A 20,592-nucleotide genomic window follows, 5' to 3' on the forward strand; every position below is an offset into this window, starting at 1 on the left:
GCAGGAACATAGTGTCTGAATGCATATAAGTAGCTAAAGTACTTGGTTGGCAGATCCCTAATGAAGGTCTGCTATTTCTGCACTTGTGTGATTAATAAGGTCTGATAACCTTGCATGAATAGTAAAATAGAATTATCATTTTGTCCAAGTTTATACAACAGAATAATATAAATTCCTTGTTTTTAATGAAAACAAAGTGTAGACAGCACATTTCATGTTTCATGAAAATTCCTAATAGTTCACTATACAATAAGATACGTGTTACTGACACAATAGCATTCTTATCAATATATGTTGAAAATATATGTTGTAAACCAAACTGTTAACCACACAGTCATTTCCATTTCATTATTAAGGAAGCATACTGTACCTTGGCATGCAATTTCAAAGACAGGAGATGCTAAATATAATGTTAATCTGAAGAGTTCTGTCCCAAATGATTAAATTTAAAAATCAATCTGAGGCTCAAAATATTAAGGTAGACATCAAAATCATAAGATGGTTTTATTTAAAAAAAAATATCCCATTTACTTTTAACTAGAAATCTCATATATTCAAGTACTTTTGGCTTCGTTATAGTTGGTGGATCATGAATAAATATGGAATAGTTATTTGGCACTTCTAATCCTAATCCTAATAGAAATATATAACACTGAGAAATGTAGAAATGAAAAACAAACCAACAATATAAATTAAGAGAATTTTTCTGAACATCCAAAAAGAAAGAAAGAAAGAAAGAAAGAAAGAAAGAAAGAAAGAAAGAAAGAAAGAAAGAAAGTTGGCTTCAGTTTTAAGTGAAGATTCAGGTGAGATTGCATTTTATCTAGGTCAGTTTGCTCACAACTATATAAAATGTGATATAAAATGACTTCCAAAGTCATATAATCACTAGTTGCTAAACTTAGCAGATTCTGTTACAATATTTGATTTATTAGTTTTGTTTGTAGGGCTGTATTGGCAGGAAGATTTTGGTTCCCATGAATGAAAATTAAACATATTTATTTTATTTATTTTAAATCAGAAAAACTGATGGCCTAAATCAGAAGAAAATAGTATGCTAAAATATGTCACTTAATCTGTTATTAGACATATTTACCTTGACAAGCTGGGACTGGTGCATCCCATGCATGATATCCATATGGAGATTTCCTGCATACAGCGGTACTTTTCCCAACAAGCCTAAATCCTCGATCACAAGCCCAGCGAACCATACTGTTGAGCTGTCCACCTGTCTGACTGACAATGAATCCATGTGGAGGGGACTCGGGAGTACTACAATAAAGAGCTTTGGGAAAAACAAAACAAAACAAAACAAAAAACAATGTTTCCCCCTCTGTTAATGTTCGGTAGCCAAATCTGAGGGTTTTATTCAGTTTCCACACTAACGCTACCTGAATTATTTGAGAACTTGACTGTGTAAGGACTGAGAAAAGACATTAAGATGGTGATTCTGGCACCCTTATCTACATTCAGTAGTGCGTTATTCAGAAAGTAACAGTGGCAGAATAAGGCCTAATAAGGACTTCAGGATTTGGTTCCCAGATGGCAAATGTGAAATCAAGACTCATTAGCACAACGGTTATTATAACAACTTCTCTGTTGAACAATGTACAACAAAGAATTTTTGTTCAATGATAGCTTAAAGAAACTAAATTGTATTAATATATACTATTACAAAAGATGCCCCTAATAGATCAAAACCAACAAGTATATAGGCCAAAGATTTTCTTTTTCAGATTATTGTATTTTTTTTGTTCAAAACAAAAATTATTTCTACAAATGTCAACCATGTATGAACTAAAAGTGAATTATTAAAAATGACAGTACCACAATCTTAACTGTACTTCTGAGTGCCTCACTTAACCTGCATCAGTTACTTTGCAGCCGCATTTTTCTCTCTTTGAAATTCCCCAGAAATCCTAGAGGATATGCAAAATGTTGAAGATGGGGAAAGCATCTCTACAGATCTTTATAAGTGTGAGTGGAGATAATAATGTTTAGAAATAAAGTTTTAATAATCTGATAGGATTTTGGCCCAGATTCTTAAATATATTTAGGTGGTTAACTTCCAGTGGGAGTTGTATATCAATCTTATACATTTTTCATTTGCTTGGTTTACCTTATGAGAGGAGACTCAAAGAGCTTGGCTTGTTTAGCCTCACCAAAAGAGGGTTGAGGGGTGATATTATTGCTCTCTATAAATATAGCACAGGGCTTAATACCAGGCAGGGAGATGAGTTGACTATGTGGACACATGAACAAAAACTGGTCATCAAGTTTAGGCTTGAAATTAGATAAAGGTTTCTAGCCATCAAAGGAGTGAAATTCTGGAACGGCCTTCCAAGGGGAGCAGTGGGGGCAAAAAACCTAACTGGCTTCAAGACTGAGCTTGTTTTGTTTGGGGGACCGTGTGCTGAGCATATCAGACTGCTAGGCAAGGTTAAGAGCTTCTTAACGATGCTTTGATCCCTATTCCCTTGAGCACCCATCAACCCTTAACCTGAGGGCGGGCTACTCAGGATGACTAGGGCTTTAAAAAGCCCACTCTTAAGCAACCAGAGGAGCTAGAGTACAGTGGCAGCTAACAAGAGTTTTGTGAGGGAGTTTAGAGGGGAAATATGGGGGGAGGGGCTAGATACACTTAACATTCTTTAAACTTAAGGCAATAAACACCCCCCTCCCGATGAAAAACAATAGAACAAAGGAAAGAGCTTCAGGACTAAAATGAGAATGTAGGTAGAAGTCCAGCAACAGAGTGGGGGCTATCCATTTTATTGCATTCAATGCAGCATGTATGATTACCTACCCTATGCACATTTGGTGTATGTGTACATTAGGTGCCAGGACCTCCTGGCCCTGAAAGACCGTGTACAGGCTTTGGAGACCAGAGTGGCTGAACTGGAGGAGCTAAGGGAGACAGAAGTACGTGGAGGAGACTACAATAGAATGGTCCCAACCTCGGTCTGACAACCTCTGTGCTGTTGAGGAGGATGAAAATCTCAGGGAAGGAGAATATCAAACTGGACACAACCAATTTGATACTTACTTATCAGAAAGTGGTAGCAATAGTTACCATATTGGTGATCTGACCATCATATATAGGCCAGTTCATAGTTGTTCCCCTTTCCCCCCAACATTTTAAGGCATTGTGCAGCACTTAGTTGGCAGTTGAATGGAGTTGTATGCAGCTGTAATGCAATACTTGATGCTAGGTTTCAACTAGTTTTCTATTCTGAGCCACAGAAATTAATTAACTCTTTATGTTGAGTATTTGTCATACTATTCTAAATAAGACATATTTTATAAAGATATTTTATACAGAATCAGTTATCTGGTTCAAATATAAAAGATCTGATTTTTTTTTCAGTTTTAGAAGCTTAGTGTCTAATAAAGAAGCTCACATTATCCTTGTACATACGTAAATACATTCCATACATTCCATATTGAAGTTTTAAGCAGATAGAAAAGGACACATTTTTTTTACATACCTATGTATCTTATCCTGAAACCTCTTTTGTTGGTGCCGTGATCTGCTGACCACCGGAGAAACACTTCATGGCCATTACTGGATATATTTAAAGAGGATGAGTAATCCCCACTTAGGGAAATAAGCAATGGGCTATGACTATTTGGTCCTTGATACGGGAGGAGAAAAAAATGAAAATATAAAGATTAAAATTAAACATGTACGAAATGTTCCTTGAGTAATGGTAAATGAAATAGATTTAACAGTGGAATTTACATTAACCACATGCTACATATCATTGAATGCATCATAAAAGATAATTAAATATTATACACCCACACACTCACACACACAGAGTCAAACTGATTAGTAATGCAATACAATTCGGAAAAGCAATGCAATCTAAAGTCACTACTTATACTAACAAACTCAAGTAATGACTTATTTAGACAAAAAAGAGTATTTCTATTATATGTCTAAATGGCAGGGAGTGGGGCAGGGGTGACAAGGCATAAATATAAAAGCATCCAAAGTTGTGTATCCTGTAGTTACCATCAAACACCTCAAGTATATCAAATTCCTTTTCTGTCTGGAAGAATTCAAAGAACATGCTGATATTATAGCCCTTTTCCACGGTAATGGTCCAAGCGCACATTTGGAGGTTTGGGTAGCTGTCAGGGTAGCCTGGGCTCAGTATGACTCCTGTTGAATCCAGACGCATTTCATTGGCTGGGCAGAGCACTATGAAACACAGAGATTATTTAAAAAAAAAACCCTCTAATTACCAATATACATATAATTTTGTCTGACTTACATTTTTTCCAAGTTAAAGAGCTGCATTACTCACTTTATTTCTATGAATATAGAACAAGAACACTTAATTAAGGGATAGTAGACAAAGTTTGTGTTAGCCAGCATTTCCTACAATAAATTATGTTATGGAAAATAATCACACTAGGGCTGAGAAATCACTGACTAATGGGTTTTATTCTCCTTACATTATCTGGAAGACCCTTTGTTCTTTCAGACTGCACATTAAATGAGCCAGGCTGAATTGCTCAGATAATAAAGCACAGCTTTTATTCCTTTCCTTAAATAATAATAAGGATGATGGAAGATAAAGTTTCATGTGAACCAAGTTTAAGGAATCAGTTGTGGTCTCCGATTATTAGGCTGTAAATAGCAACAAATCACTCTATTAGTTTATTAGAAGCATATAGCTATTAATTTAAAAAAAATGTTTGTTTTGGTGAGCATATACCATACTCATACATCCAGTTTGGCAAAATACATTGTTTCTGGTATTTGGTCTTATAATTTAACCTTGTCCAATTTTACAACTCCTAGATTTCTCATTGCCTCTACCTGCTGTAAGAATGACTTGAAATCACTGTCATGCCACTTTATAGCCCTCATATATCACATAGCGCCACTTAGCTTAAATATCTCTCTTAAATGTCCACTACCTAGTGGAAACATGGAGAAGAAGTATTTTCTACTGGGTGAGACCTAAGACTGGCAATCAAGAAATCCTTCAAATGAGGATAATGAGTCCAACCATGCAATGATTTTAAAACAGGGTTTAAAATTAAGGAGGGAAAGTTAAAATAAGTTCTGCCAACGTTTACTTAAATGGTATCAATAACAGAACAGAGGTTTTGTTAAATCACGTTATTCTTCTGTCCCTAATAAATATACAACTGATAAAGATGCCATGAGATGGATTCATTATGCACACATAATCATCTATCCCCTTTCGTCACATTTTTTATCTTCTTAAAAGATGTGTACACTAGTGATCTTTAAATGTGCATTTGGTTCCAGTCGGGAAAACTCTCAATTTCAAATAACTCTGAATTTTCCTCCCTTCTAACTCAAAGACAGGTTGCTTCCTGGATGAATGAATGTCAGTCAACTGCAGAAAAAAATTAAAGAAATGCAGCCTGAAAGTCTCAAGTTCTCCACTGATGTCAGCTCTGTTCTTGAAGTCAGCCAAGGAAAAGAAGAAAGATATTATGCACTTGCCTTAATCTCCAGGCAACCATAATTCTGAATTAACCATTTTTGACAGTGAATCTATGTTTTTTCCCCTTATATTTTTAATGTACCCATTTTTTCCCCTTATCTTCTGCCTCTTTCTTCTTCATGGTATAAGAGTCAATGACCTACAGATCACACACATCTGAGGGCTGTTAACAGGATGCTTAACGTTTGGCACTTAAATTCATACTAAGGCACTTAAATAAAAGAGGCCCAGTGAACACAATTCCCAGTGAAGTAAATGGGAGCTGCAGATGCTCAGCATCACTGAAAATCAGGCTACTTATTTAGGTGACCATGTGTGAATGTAGGTACCTAACCTTTGGCAGTCAAATTTGAAAACTGTGGCTTAAGAGTTTTACATAAGGTCACACAAGTCAGTGGCAGAGTCAGGACTAGAACTTGGGCCTCCTGGCTCTCAGCCCAACAGCTGAGAAGGAGAAAGGTAGGCTGAGGGTAATATGTCAGTGAAGCAGAGGAAGATGATATGCATATATATGAGCTAGTGTAGGCCAGTGTACATTTACTGATCTAAGGGAAGGGGGGCAAAGATTGGGAAATACTACTCCAATTGATGCAATCAGAGGAAAACACACAACTCTTAGGCAGGTCATATCTGGCCAGTCTTACTCAGGGTTCTCTAGCTTTTGTATTGGTGGCTCCTTTCACACAGCAAGCCTCTGAGTACAACTCCCGCCCCTTATAAATTAAAACCACTTTTTTTATATATTAAACACTAATATAAATGCTGGAGGCAAAGCGGGGTTTGGGGATGGAGGCTGACAGCTCACAAGCCCAATGTAATAACCTTGCGACCTCCTGAGGGGTCACAACCCCAAGTTTGAGAACCCCTGATTTACTGAAGGAATATCGGGCTCAGAGAAACCATCCTCAAACCATGCACCATACAAAGGGCCAGGACACAAACAACTTCCTCCACAAACTGCAACATCAACAGCCTCCCTCAAACACCATCCTTGCCACCAGAGATATCACCTTCTCTATACACCAACATCCCTCACAATGATGGACTAGCTCCCTGTTTCAAATATTTACAAGACAATGGATTACCCTCAAATATCCAGACGAAACACATTGCAAAACTTATTTATCCTCATCCATAACAATTTTACATTCAATAACAAACACTTTGTCCAAACCACAAAAACAGCCATGGGTAGTAGGATGGCTCCCCAATATACCAACAGAAAGGTATAAGTAAGAAAGGGTCCAATCATCCACACCCATCTGTCCCAATGACAGGTCCACTGACAGTGGCATCTGAGTGGCAGTGGTCAAGGATCTCTCCATCCATCCATCTCCATCCCATCTCAATCTCATCCTCCATCATCATCCATCCATCATCTTACCCATCCTGGTTAATAGCCTTTTATGGACCCATTACCCATTCATCATTTTTCCAATTTTTTATCCCTTTAAGTCCATTTCCCCCCCTAACCTTTCCTATAGTTTCACAACCTCCAACCTTTCCAAGTTGAAAGAAGGCCCTGTTTATTTTTTTTTTTTTTGAATTTTTTTTTTTATTTTTTTTTATTAATTCTTTTTTATTATGGGATTTTTGTATTATTATTTTAAGTAAATAACTCAACTTCATCACTCATGATTTTATATACCTCTATTTCTTCACCCTCAGTCTCACCTCTCTCATCTTTTTCTTTTCCTCTTTTCTTCTCCCTCCCCCTCTCTCCTCTCCCTCTCCTCCCCCCCTCTCTCTCTTGCTCCTCTTTTTTTTCTTTTCTTTATCTTTTTTTTCTGTTTTTGAGATATCTTAGAATGACTTGAGAGATGTGGGGTGAGCACCATATGGTAATATCCAGATGATTATATATATATAATATATATATTCTCCCTATATTCTATTCCTTTTCCTCTTTTCTTTTTTTTTCTTTTCCTGTTTTTGACCGTGACTGCATTTTGACCTGCACCAGACATCCTCCAAGATCTTTTCTTTTACTTTCCATACTTAAATTAGCCCGCAATTATTTTTGTTGTGTAATGTGTAGTTTATTTAGTTGTACATTTTTTTATTGTACATTTATCATTTATTTTTATTTTTTTTTTTTTCCATTTTCATTTTAGTTTTTTTTTTTTGTTTTTTTTTCTTCTTTTTCAATCTGCTTTCTTCTTCTTCTTTTCTTTTCATCTTCAAAGTAGTTCTTAACTATCTATCATTTTCCTGTTTACCCTTTCTCCTTTTCCTTTTTTGAATTGGATATTTCCTAGGACTATTCTTAGGACTGAGGAACAGGAGTACCCCACTAGACCCCCCTCTCCATTCTACCATTTTATCCTACCCAATGTCCACCTTTCCTCCTGTCCTTTAACCAGTTCTCCTTCCATGAAAGATCAATCCCTTTTCCCTCTTTTAGCTTAGCTTTTGGTGAGGACCTTGTCAAAGGCTTAAATCTAAGGCACTCTCAAAGTTCTATAAATCTTCCTACCATGTTTGTTTTTCCCCTCTTCCTCATTGACTTCCTCAAAGAACTCTAATAGATTAGTAAGACAAGATTTCCCTTTACAGAAACCATGTTGATGCTTTATGTTTTGAGTATGTGTTTTTTTTTTTTGTTGATTGTTTTATTCTTGTTAATTTTAATTCAATAATTTTGCACCGTTAGACTTACCGGTTACACAATAGCCATTGCTTTTAAATATTTTTTTTTTTTTTTTTATCTGGCTTACATTAGCTAACTTCCAGTCATAAAGGAAAGGTTAGGTTAAAGGGTAGTTATAGTAGTTAGTTTTTTTTGTTCTCTTTCAGAACTCTTTCTTGAATGCCTGGTGGTCCTGGTGACTTGTGATGTGTGAGGTTATCCATTTAATGTTAAAAACCTCCTCTAGTCTAGTGACAGTGACAGTGTGATCATCTGTGAGATTTGTCAAAAAGCCAGCCTAGGTTTGTTTGGGGAATCTCCCATCCTCAACATCCTCAGCCGTGAAGCAAAGAATCCATTTAGTTTCTCCGCTTTATTTATTTTCTTTTCGCCTTTTTTTTATTTTCATTTCAAGGGGGGGGGCCTGTTGGTTGTTTAGCAGGCTTCTGCTCTGATGTGTAAAAAAAAAATTTTTTATTTTATTTTTTTTTTTTTTGCCGTTTCTTCAAACTCCTCTTTGGCTTTTCTTATTACACTCTTGCACTTAAGTTGGCAGTGTTTGTGCTCCTTTCTATTTGCCTCACTGGGATTTCCTCTTCATGGGTAAGGCTGTGGGTCTGCCACAGAGATCACAGAAGTCATGGATTCCACTACTTTCCAGGACTTTCATGACTTCCACAGCTGCAGCAGCCAGTGTGGCTGAATCCAGGGCTGCTCCAGCAGCTGGGGCAGTCCAGGGGCCAGCCACACTGGTCGCTGTTGGGGTGGCCCCAAGGCCAGCTGCACTGTGATGTACCTCATCCAGTGCATTAAATGCCCCAATACCAATTATATGGGTGGAACTATACAATCACAATGCTCTCGAATGAACATTCACAAGAAAATGATAAAAGACAAAAGCACCATATCATCCATGTACGAACACTTTTCACAAAGCAATCACTTTACACATGACCTATGAGTCCTCATCCTAAAAGGAAACCTGCATGACACATTCAAAAGACGAATCACCTGCATGACACATTCAAAAGATGAATCTGGGACCTTGAATTCATAACTTTTTTAGACACTACAAATCATGTACTCAATAGAGATACTGGATTTATGGCTCATTACAACAATCTCTAATCCACTAACAACCCCTCACCAGCTGTTTCCCACCCACCCCCTTCCTTTCCTCCCTATGACTGGAGGGATGTTAATAGGCCACTTCACCTTGAATGATCCCTTGAAATACATGTTAACTACTTGTTCTAAACAATCTGTTCAAAGGTATTTAGCAGTGAAGCTTTGAGTTAGTTTCCCAGACCTGAAGAAGAGCTTGAAAGCTTCTCTCTTTCACCAAAAGATGTTGGGTCAAGTAAAAAAGATATTACCTCACCCACGTTGTCTCTCTAATATCCTGCATTGACCAGTATAGTATAAAATGATGATATTACATTCAAAGCCATCTTTAGGCATAGGCAGAATACAGGGCTGTGTAGGGCACCAGAAAATCTGGGGCACCCCTGGGTCTTAGTGTCCACCCACCCAGCTCTTCCTATCCCTGTTCTGACCCTTCCTGCAGACTCCCACAGCTGGCTGCTGCAGCCTGTTGACTGTTACTCAGGAGGGGATCTAGTAACTTAAAAGTGAAAAAGCCTTCCAGCCCGCCAGAACTATTAGCACAACACTGAAACTGTTAAAGATCCATTCAAGTGGTAATGAAGCCATTTAACAGGCATTTGCCAACCTCTGGGTATATACTGTCAGTTTCTGAATTTACTGACAAAAACAGTTTTGCATTACTGTAGTGCTTGGATATAGGTTTGTAAATCAATCCTTCAAAAGACCAATCATCTAAAATACACATTTTAATTTTAATTACTATAGTACAAAGAACTTGCTTCCAAAGTCTTCCTGTCCTTTCCGTCCATTCATTTATCCTTTCATCTCCCTGTTGAAGAGAGGCTAGCCCTTAAAGGGACAGCACCCCTTTCATTCCAGGTAGCTAGACAAATGAGTTTCCCCTTCTTCACTTCTATTTGATGAACTAGTTTTAAGAGAACCCTCCAGCAAATTCAGATATAAAATCCTTTGTTATGCCTAAAAAATATGTTTCCAAAGATTTTAAAGTTGGTGAAATTTCATAAACAAGTCTGTAGTATGTAGTTTCATAAACATGTCATGTAGTATGTAGTTTACCCCAAAATTGATAGGTAAAAATAGCAAAAACTGTATGACTCTTTCATAAGCTGACCCTATATTTCAGGGGTTGGAAAACTTTGGCTCCCAGCACGTCAGGGGAAGCCGCTGGCAGGTCAGGACATTTTGTTTACTTGGAGCGTCTGCAGGCATGGAGCCCTTCAGCTCCCTGTGGCCGCAGTTCACCGTTTCCAGCCAATGGGAACCGCAGGAAGTGTTGTATTCAGCAGGAGAGCTGACTTGCCTTTACTGCAAAGTTGTTGCAAATAAATCTCTGAAAAACTTCAGGTATATCAAAATACCTGTGACTGACATTTTTTATTCCTAAATGTAGTGCTTTTAATTAGCTACCTTCTGCATGTCCAGTCTTCACCTTCTGGCATGCAGTGGACAACATGCTCCATTTTCTTTTGAAGAAGCCACTCTCCTGCAATTTCTTTCTAATGCCATTTGCTTCATTTGGGTTCAGGGATTTGGCTGGAAGGGGGTTAGCAGGGAGGTGGAGGGAAGAGAGGAGGGAGAATATGGGGAGGGGCGGGGTCTGGGCAGAATGAGGGCGGGGCCTGGGGCAGAGCAGAGGTGGAGTTTGGGTGGGGCTACAGCAGGGCTGGCTCTGGCTTTTTTGCCACCCCAAGCAAAAAAAAACAAAAAACAAACCAATCTGCAGGGTGGCCGGAGCCAGGGTGCAAACGTTCGGCTAGTGTGACTCCCTGAGCTTCAGACGTGCCCCAGGCAGTGGAGTGCGCACCCCGGCTAGCAGGGGGGAGGGGGAGGAAGCGGGAGGGAGAGAGAGAAGGCGGGTGGCCAGGGCTTCCTTCAGCCAGGGCGCTCACCATTCAGCCCCTCCTGCTGTGCCGCCTGCAGGGAGGGCTCCGCGCCGCTCCGGTCGGCGGGGAGGGAAGGACGCGGGCTGACGGGCTTGCTGCAGACCTGGCACCAGCTGGGGCAGATGGAGCGCACACCCGGCTCCCAGCAGGGCGCTCTCCTCCTCCGCGCCGGCGCCCCCTACAGGGCAGCCAGAGTGGCGAACAAAAAAGAAAAAAGGGCAGCTGTGCCGCCCTAGGATTGGGCGGAATGCCGCCCCTTAGAATCTGCCGCCTCAAGCACGAGCTTGCTTGGCTGGTGCCTGGAGCAGCCCTGGGCCACAGGCAGAAGAGATAGGCTGGGGAGCTAGCCAACCCAAGCAGCAGCTTCACCTACCACCCATGACAGCAGCTAAGAGCTGGTCGGCTCCCGCACACCCAGCACGCACTGCAATCTCCTTAGGCAGGGGTCATATTCACAGAGCCGAATGCGCCAGCGCTGCACATTCTGTGTGAGGGAGACGGTACGGGGGTCTCTGTGGGGAACTGTGACTCTCCACCATCATGAGGCGGACCGGGTAGCTCGGTATCCTTGCTGCCTTGTCCTTCCCCTCTTCCCCCACCTCCAACCACACATAAGTGCAAACCATTTTTTTCCAAACAAGCCTAATACGTCGATCACAAGCCCAGCGAACCACATGGTTGAGCTGTCCACCTGTCTGACTGAAAATGAATCCACGCGGAGGAGACTGGAGCACTACAATAAAAAAAACTTTAAAACAAAAACAAATTTTAAAACAACCAACCAAGTATTAAATTTTGGTAACCAAATCTGAGGCTTTTATTCAGTTTCTACACAAACTCTAGCTGATTTTTTCCCTAGTTTCCTCCTAATGGAGCATTTTACTGACACCTGTATATTTATTGCAACCAATATATTTATAGTAGGGCAGTTGATTAATCGCAGTTAACTCACTCAATTAACTAAAAAAAAATTAATCATGATTAAAAAAATTAATCGTCATTAATCACAGTTTTAATCACACTACTAAACAATAGAATACTAATTGAAATGTATTAAATATTTTGGATGTTTTTCTACATTTTCAAATATATTGATTTCAATTACAACACAGAATACAAAGTGTACAGTGTTCACTTTATATTATTTTTATTACAAATATTTGCACTATAAAATGATTAAAAAATAGTATTTTTAAATTCACCTCATACAAGTACCGTACTGCAATCTCTTTACCATGAAAGCGCAACTTACAAATGTAGATATTTTTTGTTATATATCTGCACTCAAAAACAAAACAATGTAAAACTTTAGAGCCTACATGTCCACTCAGTCCTATTTCTTGTTCAGCCAATTGCTCAGACAAACAAGCTTGTTTACGTTTACGGAATATAATGTTGCCGACTTCTTATTTACAATGTCACCTGAAAGTGAAAACAGACATTCACATGGCACTTTTGTAGCCAGCATTGCAAGGTATTTACGTACCAGATATGCTAAACATTCATATGCCCCTTCATGCTTTGGCCACCATTCCAGAGGTCATGCTTTCATGCTGATGACAGTTGTTAAAAAAATAAGGCATTAATTAAATTTGTGACTGAACTCCTTGGGGGGAACTGTATGTCTCTTTCTCCGTGTTTTACCCACATTCTGCCATATATTTCATGTTACAGCAGTCTCGGATGATGACCCAGTATGTTGCTAATTTTAATATCACTTTCACTGCAGATTTGACAAAAATGCAAAGAAGGTATCAGTGTGAGATTTCTAAGGATAGCTACAACACGACTCAAGATTTAAGAATCTGAAGTGCCTTTCAAAATCTCATTGGGATGCGGTGTGGAACATTCTTTCAGAAGTCTTATAAAAGCAAGTATCGGAGGGGTAGCCATGTTAGTCTGGATCTGTAAAAGCAGCAAAGAATCCTGTGGCACCTTATAGACTAACAGACGTTTTGCAGCATGAGCTTTCGTGGGTGAATACCCACTTCGTCGGATGCAAGTAGTGGAAATTTCCAGGGGCAGGTATATATATGCAAGCAAGAAGCAAGCTAGAGATAACAAGGTTAGTTCAATCAGGGAGGATGAGGCCCTGTTCTAGCAGTTGAGGTGTGAAAACCAAGGGAGAAACTGGTTCTGTAGTTGGCAAGCCATTCACAGTCTTTGTTTAATCCTGAGCTGATGGTGTCAAATTTGCAGATGAACTGAAGCTCAGCAGTTTCTCTTTGAAGTCTGGTCCTGAAGTTTTTTTGCTGCAGGATGGCCACCTTAAGATCTGCTATTGTGTGGCCAGGGAGGTTGAAGTGTTCTCCCACAGGTTTTTGTATATTGCCATTCCTAATATCTGATTTGTGTCCATTTATCCTTTTCCATAGAGACTGTCCAGTTTGGCCGATGTACATAGCAGAAGGGCATTGCTGGCATATGATGGCATATATTACATTGGTGGACGTGCAGGTGAATGAACCGGTGATGGTGTGGCTGATCTGGTTAGGTCCTGTGTTGGTGTCGCTGGTGTAGATATGTGGGCAGAGTTGGCATCGAGGTTTGTTGCATGGATTGGTTCCTGAGCTAGAGTTACTATGGTGAGGTGTGCAGTTGCTGGTGAGAATATGCTTCAGGTTGGCAGGTTGTCTGTGGGCGAGGACTGGCCTGCCACCCAAGGCCTGTGAAAGTGTGGGATCATTGTCCAGGATGGGTTGTAGATCCCTGATGATGCGCTGGAGGGGTTTTAGCTGGTGACTGTATGTGATGGCCAGTGGAGTCCTGTTGGTTTCTTTCTTGGGTTTGTCTTGCAGTAGGAGGCTTCTGGGTACACGTCTGGCTCTGTTGATCTGTTTCCTTATTTCCTCATGCGGGTACTGTAGGTTTGAGAATGCTTGGTGGAGATTTTGTAGGTGTTGGTCTCTGTCTGAGGGGTTAGAGCAGATGCGGTTGTACCTCAGTGCTTGGCTGTAGACAATGGATCTTGTGGTGTGCCCGGGATGGAAGCTGGAGGCATGAAGGTAGGCATAGCGGTCGGTAGGTTTTCGGTATAGGGTGGTGTTAATGTGACCATCACTTATTTGCACTGTGGTGTCTAGGAATAGGACCTCCCGTATAGATTGGTCCAGGCTGAGGTTGATGGTGGGGTGGAAGCTGTTGAAATCGTGGTGGAATTTTTCCAGAGTCTCCTTCCCATGGGTCCAGATGATGAAGATGTCATCAATGTAGCGTAGGTAAAGAAGGGGCATGAGTGGACGGGAGCTGAGGAAGCGTTGTTCCAGGTCAGCCATAAAAATATTGGCATATTGTGGGGCCATGCGGATGCCCATAGCGGTGCCACTGATCTGGAGATATATATTGTCATCAAATTTGAAGTAGTTGTGTGTGAGGATAAAGGCACAGAGCTCAGCAACCAGTTGTGCTGTGGCATCATCAGGGATACTGTTCCTGACAGCTTGTATTCCATCTGTGCGTGGGTTGTTTGTGTAGAGAGCCTCTACATCCATGGTGGCTAGGATGGTGTTTTCTGGAAGGTCACCAATGCATTGTCGTTTCCTCAGGAAATCAGTGGTGTCACGGAGATAGCTGGGAGTGCTGGTGGCATAGGGTCTGAGTAGAGAGTCCACATATCCAGACAGTCATTCAGTGAGAGTGCCAATGTCCGAGATGATGGGGGCGTCCAGGATTTCCGGGTTTGTGGATCTTGGGTAGTAGATAGAATAACCCTGGTCAGGGCTCTAAAGGTATGTTGATTTGTTCCGGTGTTAGTGTAGGGAGTATCCTGAGTAGATGGTGCAGTTTCTTAGTGTATTCCTCAGTGGGATCTGAGGGAAGTGGCCTGTAGAATTTGGTATTGGAGAGTTCTCTGGTGGCCTCCTTTTGGTAGTCAGACCTGTTCATGATGACTACAGCACCTCCTTTATCAGCCTCTTTCATTATAATGTCAGGATGGTTTCTGAGGCTGTGGATGGCATTGCGTTCTGCACGACTTAGGTTATGAGGCAAGCAATGTTGTTTTTCCACAATTTCTGCCTGTGCACGTCAGCAAATTTGACACCATCAGCTCAGGATTAAACAAAGACTGTGAATGGCTTGCCAACTACAGAACCAGTTTCTCCTCCCTTGGTTTTCACACCTCAACTGCTAGAACAGGGCCTCATCCTCCCTGATTGAACTAACCTCGTTATATCTAGCTTGCTTCTTGTTTGCATATATATACCTGCCCCTGGAAATTTCCACTACTTGCATCCGACGAAGTGGGTATTCACCCACGAAAGCTCATGCTGCAAAACGTCTGTTAGTCTATAAGGTGCCACAGGATTCTTTGCTGCTTTTAAAAAAGCAATACTCCAATGCAGAAACTACAGAACCTGAAACACCAAAAAAGAAAATCAATCTTCTGCTGGTGGCATCTGACTCAGATTATGAAAATGAACATGCATTGGCCTACACTGCTTTGGATCACTATCAAGCAGAACCCATCATCAGTATGAATGCATGTCCTCTGGAATGGTGGCCAAAGTATGAAGGGACGCATGAATCTTTAGCGCATCTGGCATGTAAATATCTTACAATGCTGGCTACAAAAGTTCCATGCAAACACCTGTTCTCACTTTCAGGTGACATTTTAAATAAGAAGTGGGAATCATTATCTCCTGTATATATAAACAAACTTGTTTGTCTTAGCGATTGGCAGAACAAAATGTAGGACTGAGAGGACTTGTAGGCTCTAAAGTTTACGTTGTTTTATTTTTCAATGCAGTTATTTTTTGTACATAATTCTACAATTTTAAGTTCAGAAATATTTTAAGAGATTGCACAACAGTAGTTGAATTAAGTGAATTGAAAAATACTATTTCTTTTATTTTTACAGTGCAAATATTTATAATAAAAATAAATATAAAGTGAGCACTGTACACTTTGTAATATGTGTTGTCACTGAATTCAATATATTTGAATATATGGAAAACATACAAAATATTTATATAAATAGTATTCTATTATTGTTTAACAGCGTGATTAATTGCGATTAATTTCCTTAATCGCTTGACAGCCTTAACTTATAAGCAAAACCAAAATATTTTTTCCAAAACTAATACATGTTCAATTGACCCACACAGCTTTTTAAAAATACTAAATGTTGGGCCTGATTCTCCACTATTCTGCATCATGTGTATTAATTGATATCAGTGCAAAGTGAATGTAACATGAAACCAAGTAAGAATACTAGTTTTTTATACTCACATTGCACTGGCTAAAAAATCTGCACAAGATGAAAATCAGAACCATAGTGTCTAATAACAAAATATATGTTGTTCTTTGTAAAAAGCAATGGCATAGCTCTCAACAGGGCCGGCTCCAGGCACCAGCCGACCAAGCACATGCTTGGGGCGGCACCTTCGGGTGGGGCGGCGCTCGGGGGCGGGGCTTCAGGCGGCGCAGTGCTCGGGGGGGCTTGGCACGGCATGGCATTTGGGGGAGATGGGGGCTTCGGGCAGTGCGGTGCTCAGGGGGCCAAGGGCTTGCACAGTCCGGGGGGGGGGGGGGCTTCGGGCGGCGTGGTGCTTGGGGAGGTGGGAGCTTCGGGCGGTGTGGCGCTCGGAGGGGGAGCGGGGGCTTGCACGGTGCTTGGGGGGGTGGGGCTTCGGGCGGCATGGCGCTTGGGTGGTGCGGTTCTCGGGGGCGGGGCTTCAGGCGGCGCGGCGCTCAGAGCGGGGGTGGGGGCTTTGGGCAGCATGGCGCACAGGGGGCGGGGGTTTCGGCGGCATGGCGCTCAGGGGGGTTCAGCGGCGTGGCGCTTGCGGGGAGAGTATAGTGGGGTGGCGCTCTTCTTTTTTGCTCTTAATGAATATATTTTACTTGAAACTAACATTACTCCTGAGGGCATTCTGTGCCAAAAAATTGAAAATTCTGTACACAATTTTTTTTAATTCTGCAAAATTCTGCAAATGTTATTTGTCAAATAAATGTGGAGGCTCCACCATGGCATTGTGGAGCACAGGAGAACAATGTGCAGCTTCCACCCAGGACACGGCCTCAGCTGTGAGGCTGCACCCAAACCTGACACAGCACAAGGACGAGGCCTGCCCCAGAAACACCCCAGGGCCCTGCCCCTCCATGCCAGGTGTGGGCAGGCAGGTTTGGAAAGGCAGGATCTAAGTGTGAAGGGGTTAGTGTGGGGGATCCAAGTGTGGGTTGAGAGGATTCTCTGTGGGGCAATCTGGGTGCGTGTGGCTCAATGGGGGATCCAGGCATGGGTGTGGGTAATCTGGATCCACAGGAGCTTGTTTGGGGATTCTGGGTTCAATGGTAATGGGACTCTGCAGGGGGGCGGCTGAAGGTGGTTGGGGCTCAGTGGGGGGGGGATAGAGCTTGGCAGGGGGTCTGGGTGTGGTGGGGATCAGTGGAGAGTCCAGATGCTGGGGTAGCAGAGCTCAGTGGGGTGGGGGTCCATGTGCAGCTGGTTGGGGCTTGGTAGTGTGGGGATGCAGGTGTCTCATCGGAGTGGTCCAGGTGCAGGGGGAGTGTGGTTCATCATGGGGGGTTTTGGGTGCAGGGGGAGTGAATCTCAGTGGGAGGGTCTGATATGAGTGGGGTCTGGATGCACGGGGGTTAGGTGGATGGAGGAGTATCTCCCCTATAGCTGAGCAGTGATGGGTGCAGGAAGCGTGGCGGGAAGTTTGCAGAGCTTCCTACAGCCAGGGAGAAATCTGGGGGTGGGTCTGACATGGCCCCACATGCCATTCAGGGGAAGAGACAGTCCGTCCTCCCCAGCCCCGCTGGTACTAGCAGCTGAGCCCGGCACAGGGTAGGAGCCACTAGCCAGGTCTTCTCCAGCCCTGCCCCACAGTGATTTCCTTCTCTGCTGGCTGCCCTGGGTATCCAAAATATACTGCTTGGGAGGGTCGCATGACCGCTCTTGTGGTTTTCCTTTGGTTCCCCATCAGAAAGTCATTTTTTCTGTGGTGAAGCAAATAAATTGGCAGGGGGACATCAGTTCTGCACATGTGCTGGTGTATTACATGAACCAGCAGCAGTTTTGACATAAATTAAGTTTATTCCTTCAGGGTGACTCATACATACTGGATTATATTCTGCATAATTAAATGGTAATAGTATATAAATCAAACAGTGTAGTATAGCAAATAATCCTTGCATTCAATAGGAGTTACTATACCTCTTATCCATACTGCTTTTAGGTTCTGTAAAAAAGGAGATGACTGATGGGGAAGTTGCCTATATATCTGATACTCAGGGATGTATATCTTATAACTTCCACACACAAAAATAGAAATGAGAGAGTAAGTGATCTGTTGTTCTAAGCAGCCAACCTGAATAGGTATTCTAGGTGGTTTTTTTTTATTCCTCTGAATTTTTGTGTTTTCTCAGGCTGATAAATGGTGAGATGATGTTTATCTGATTCTGCTTGAGGCTAAAAACACGAGGTGGACAAAAATAGACAGTATTAAATTATTTACTATTTATGTTTGAGAGCATATTTATTAGTCAGGGTAATGAAGTGAAGAGTCCTAGGTTTTTATCTGAGATCTTCCAAAGACTGTATATGTGACTTTGGTAGGAAATTTTTAGAGGATGGCTTAGGTTAGGTGCCAAATCATATTTACCAATCAGCACATAAATAAATGGCCTTTTCGGAAAGCATGCTCGGGGCATCTGCACTTCGTATTGAAGTTCATAGGAGTTGAGGGTACTCAACATTTTCCAAGAAAATGTTAGGAAATTAGATTGATTCTTATTTCTTCAAGTGTATAAAAATGTGAGGGCATGATACTTTCAAGAGCAGGAATGGGCCCGTCTGCTTTTAAATTAAGAATGTAAAAAAAAGAAAAAAATATGTATGTTAGTAATCTTTCAACTCACAACTGAAATATGAATACTGTAGTCATCACTGATTTGTAAACATTAATTATATAAACAATTGTATTTCTAACAACTAAACTGCATTTAGTCTGAAACTCTTTTGGAATTACCAAAGAAGCTTTCACATATTAAAGCATTAACATTTAGCAGCAGTGGATTTATTCACAATTCATAACTTGCCACTATTCCAAAAATATACTTTGATTGGGAGTGTTTTCTAAAAATGCCAATTAACTCAAATTGCTTCTTCAGCAACAAAACATCTGATGAGAAGGAGAGAGATTATATAAATCTGTTTCTAAGTTAGAATGCAAAACTTTAAAGCAAAACCAGATGGTAACATCCCCCATTTAATGCAAATTTAAATAAATGTTGTGTTTATGTGCCTGATCTGGCAAGATGCTTCACACATCCTGCTAGATAATGAGGTCCCTCCACTCCCACTGAAGTAGAGGGACTATGCAGGAGCTGCTCAGCATCTTGCAGGATCAGGCTTCCAACTCATTTCCATAAATCACCATTTTCTGATGCCAGTTATTCTTTTTTTTATCTCTAAACTGTCACATAAATATTTGCTAGTGTGGGATGCTAAACACATCTCTTAAATCATTGATGAGGCAGCAATAAACCACATTATATTTACCCAATATTATTAAATTAAAGAGAAAGATTGTAGGAGTTGAAATCACCAGTGCCAATTTCCAATTAGGCACAGTAGGCACGTGCCTTGGGGCGCTGGCATTCTAGAGGTGCCTAAAAGTGGGTTAAAAGTTTCATTTTTATAGAAAACATGAAGGTCAGCTGTAGGCAGGGGGGAGCGGGGGCACTGAAGATGCTGTGTCTAGGGGCACGTAAGGTGTAAATCCGGCCCTGGAAATCACCCTACTGCAGGGCCCCACATAAGTCCCTTGCTGGGACTGTGCAAGGATGCAGAGGGCAGAATAACCATACTGGGGTACATCCCTACCTCATGCATTCTGAGAAGAAGGTCTATGCTTAAGAGTTTGTAGAGGCCAGTACTCCACTCCTTACAGAAAATTCCTATAGAATGTATTCGAAAAATGTCTGTAGGATTTTTTTGAACCATCTCATGGAATTTGATAAGGAATTATGTTTCTTTGAGAGAAGTCATGTGCACTGGATGAAATATTCTCTAGGATGGTTCACTCATGGTCAATTTAAGTCAATGGGAGTTTTCTCTGAGTGTAAGCACTTCTACTGTGTCTTCTCCTTTTGTAAGCAATGAAAGTGTAGAGGGAAGGCTCTTTGGGATTTACCTATTCTTTTCTATTCATCTTCTCATATCATGTCCATTTCATGGTTTCTGGACACTTATTCTCCCACACAGCTCATAGGGGCCATCCACAATCTGACCTAAATTAGTATTCATTTGAAATTACTCAAAGACACCAGTCTTCAATCCAGAGCAGTTACAGTGGGGTTTCTATTTATTCATATTTGATGAGCAAACTCCTTTCCATCCAAACACCCCTGACTGCTGACTGATCAGAAAAAAACAAAACCCTAGAGAAACTATATAAAAGGTGGAACAAGTCCTCATTTGTATAACCTTTTAAATCCCACAAAAGCCATC

At 41.2% G+C, this 20,592-nt stretch overlaps 1 protein-coding gene across 2 annotated transcripts in view; it reads right to left on the minus strand.

The window, feature by feature from the left end:
* The window catches only part of CSMD3 (CUB and Sushi multiple domains 3), a 1,158,685-nt gene that overhangs the window by 123,188 nt on the left and 1,014,905 nt on the right, over nt 1-20,592 (minus strand). For both annotated transcript variants that reach the window (XM_039525141.1, XM_039525140.1), the window contains 3 exons: nt 4,019-4,207; nt 3,489-3,635; nt 1,097-1,285 (listed from right to left, as the gene is read on the minus strand). In XM_039525141.1, coding sequence (XP_039381075.1) covers nt 1,097-1,285; nt 3,489-3,635; nt 4,019-4,207 — 525 coding nt within the window. The remainder of the gene's footprint in view (nt 1-1,096; nt 1,286-3,488; nt 3,636-4,018; nt 4,208-20,592) is intronic.

This window comes from Mauremys reevesii, linkage group 2 (assembly GCF_016161935.1).
Source record: "Mauremys reevesii isolate NIE-2019 linkage group 2, ASM1616193v1, whole genome shotgun sequence".
In the NCBI taxonomy this organism is placed as follows: Eukaryota; Metazoa; Chordata; order Testudines; family Geoemydidae; genus Mauremys; species Mauremys reevesii.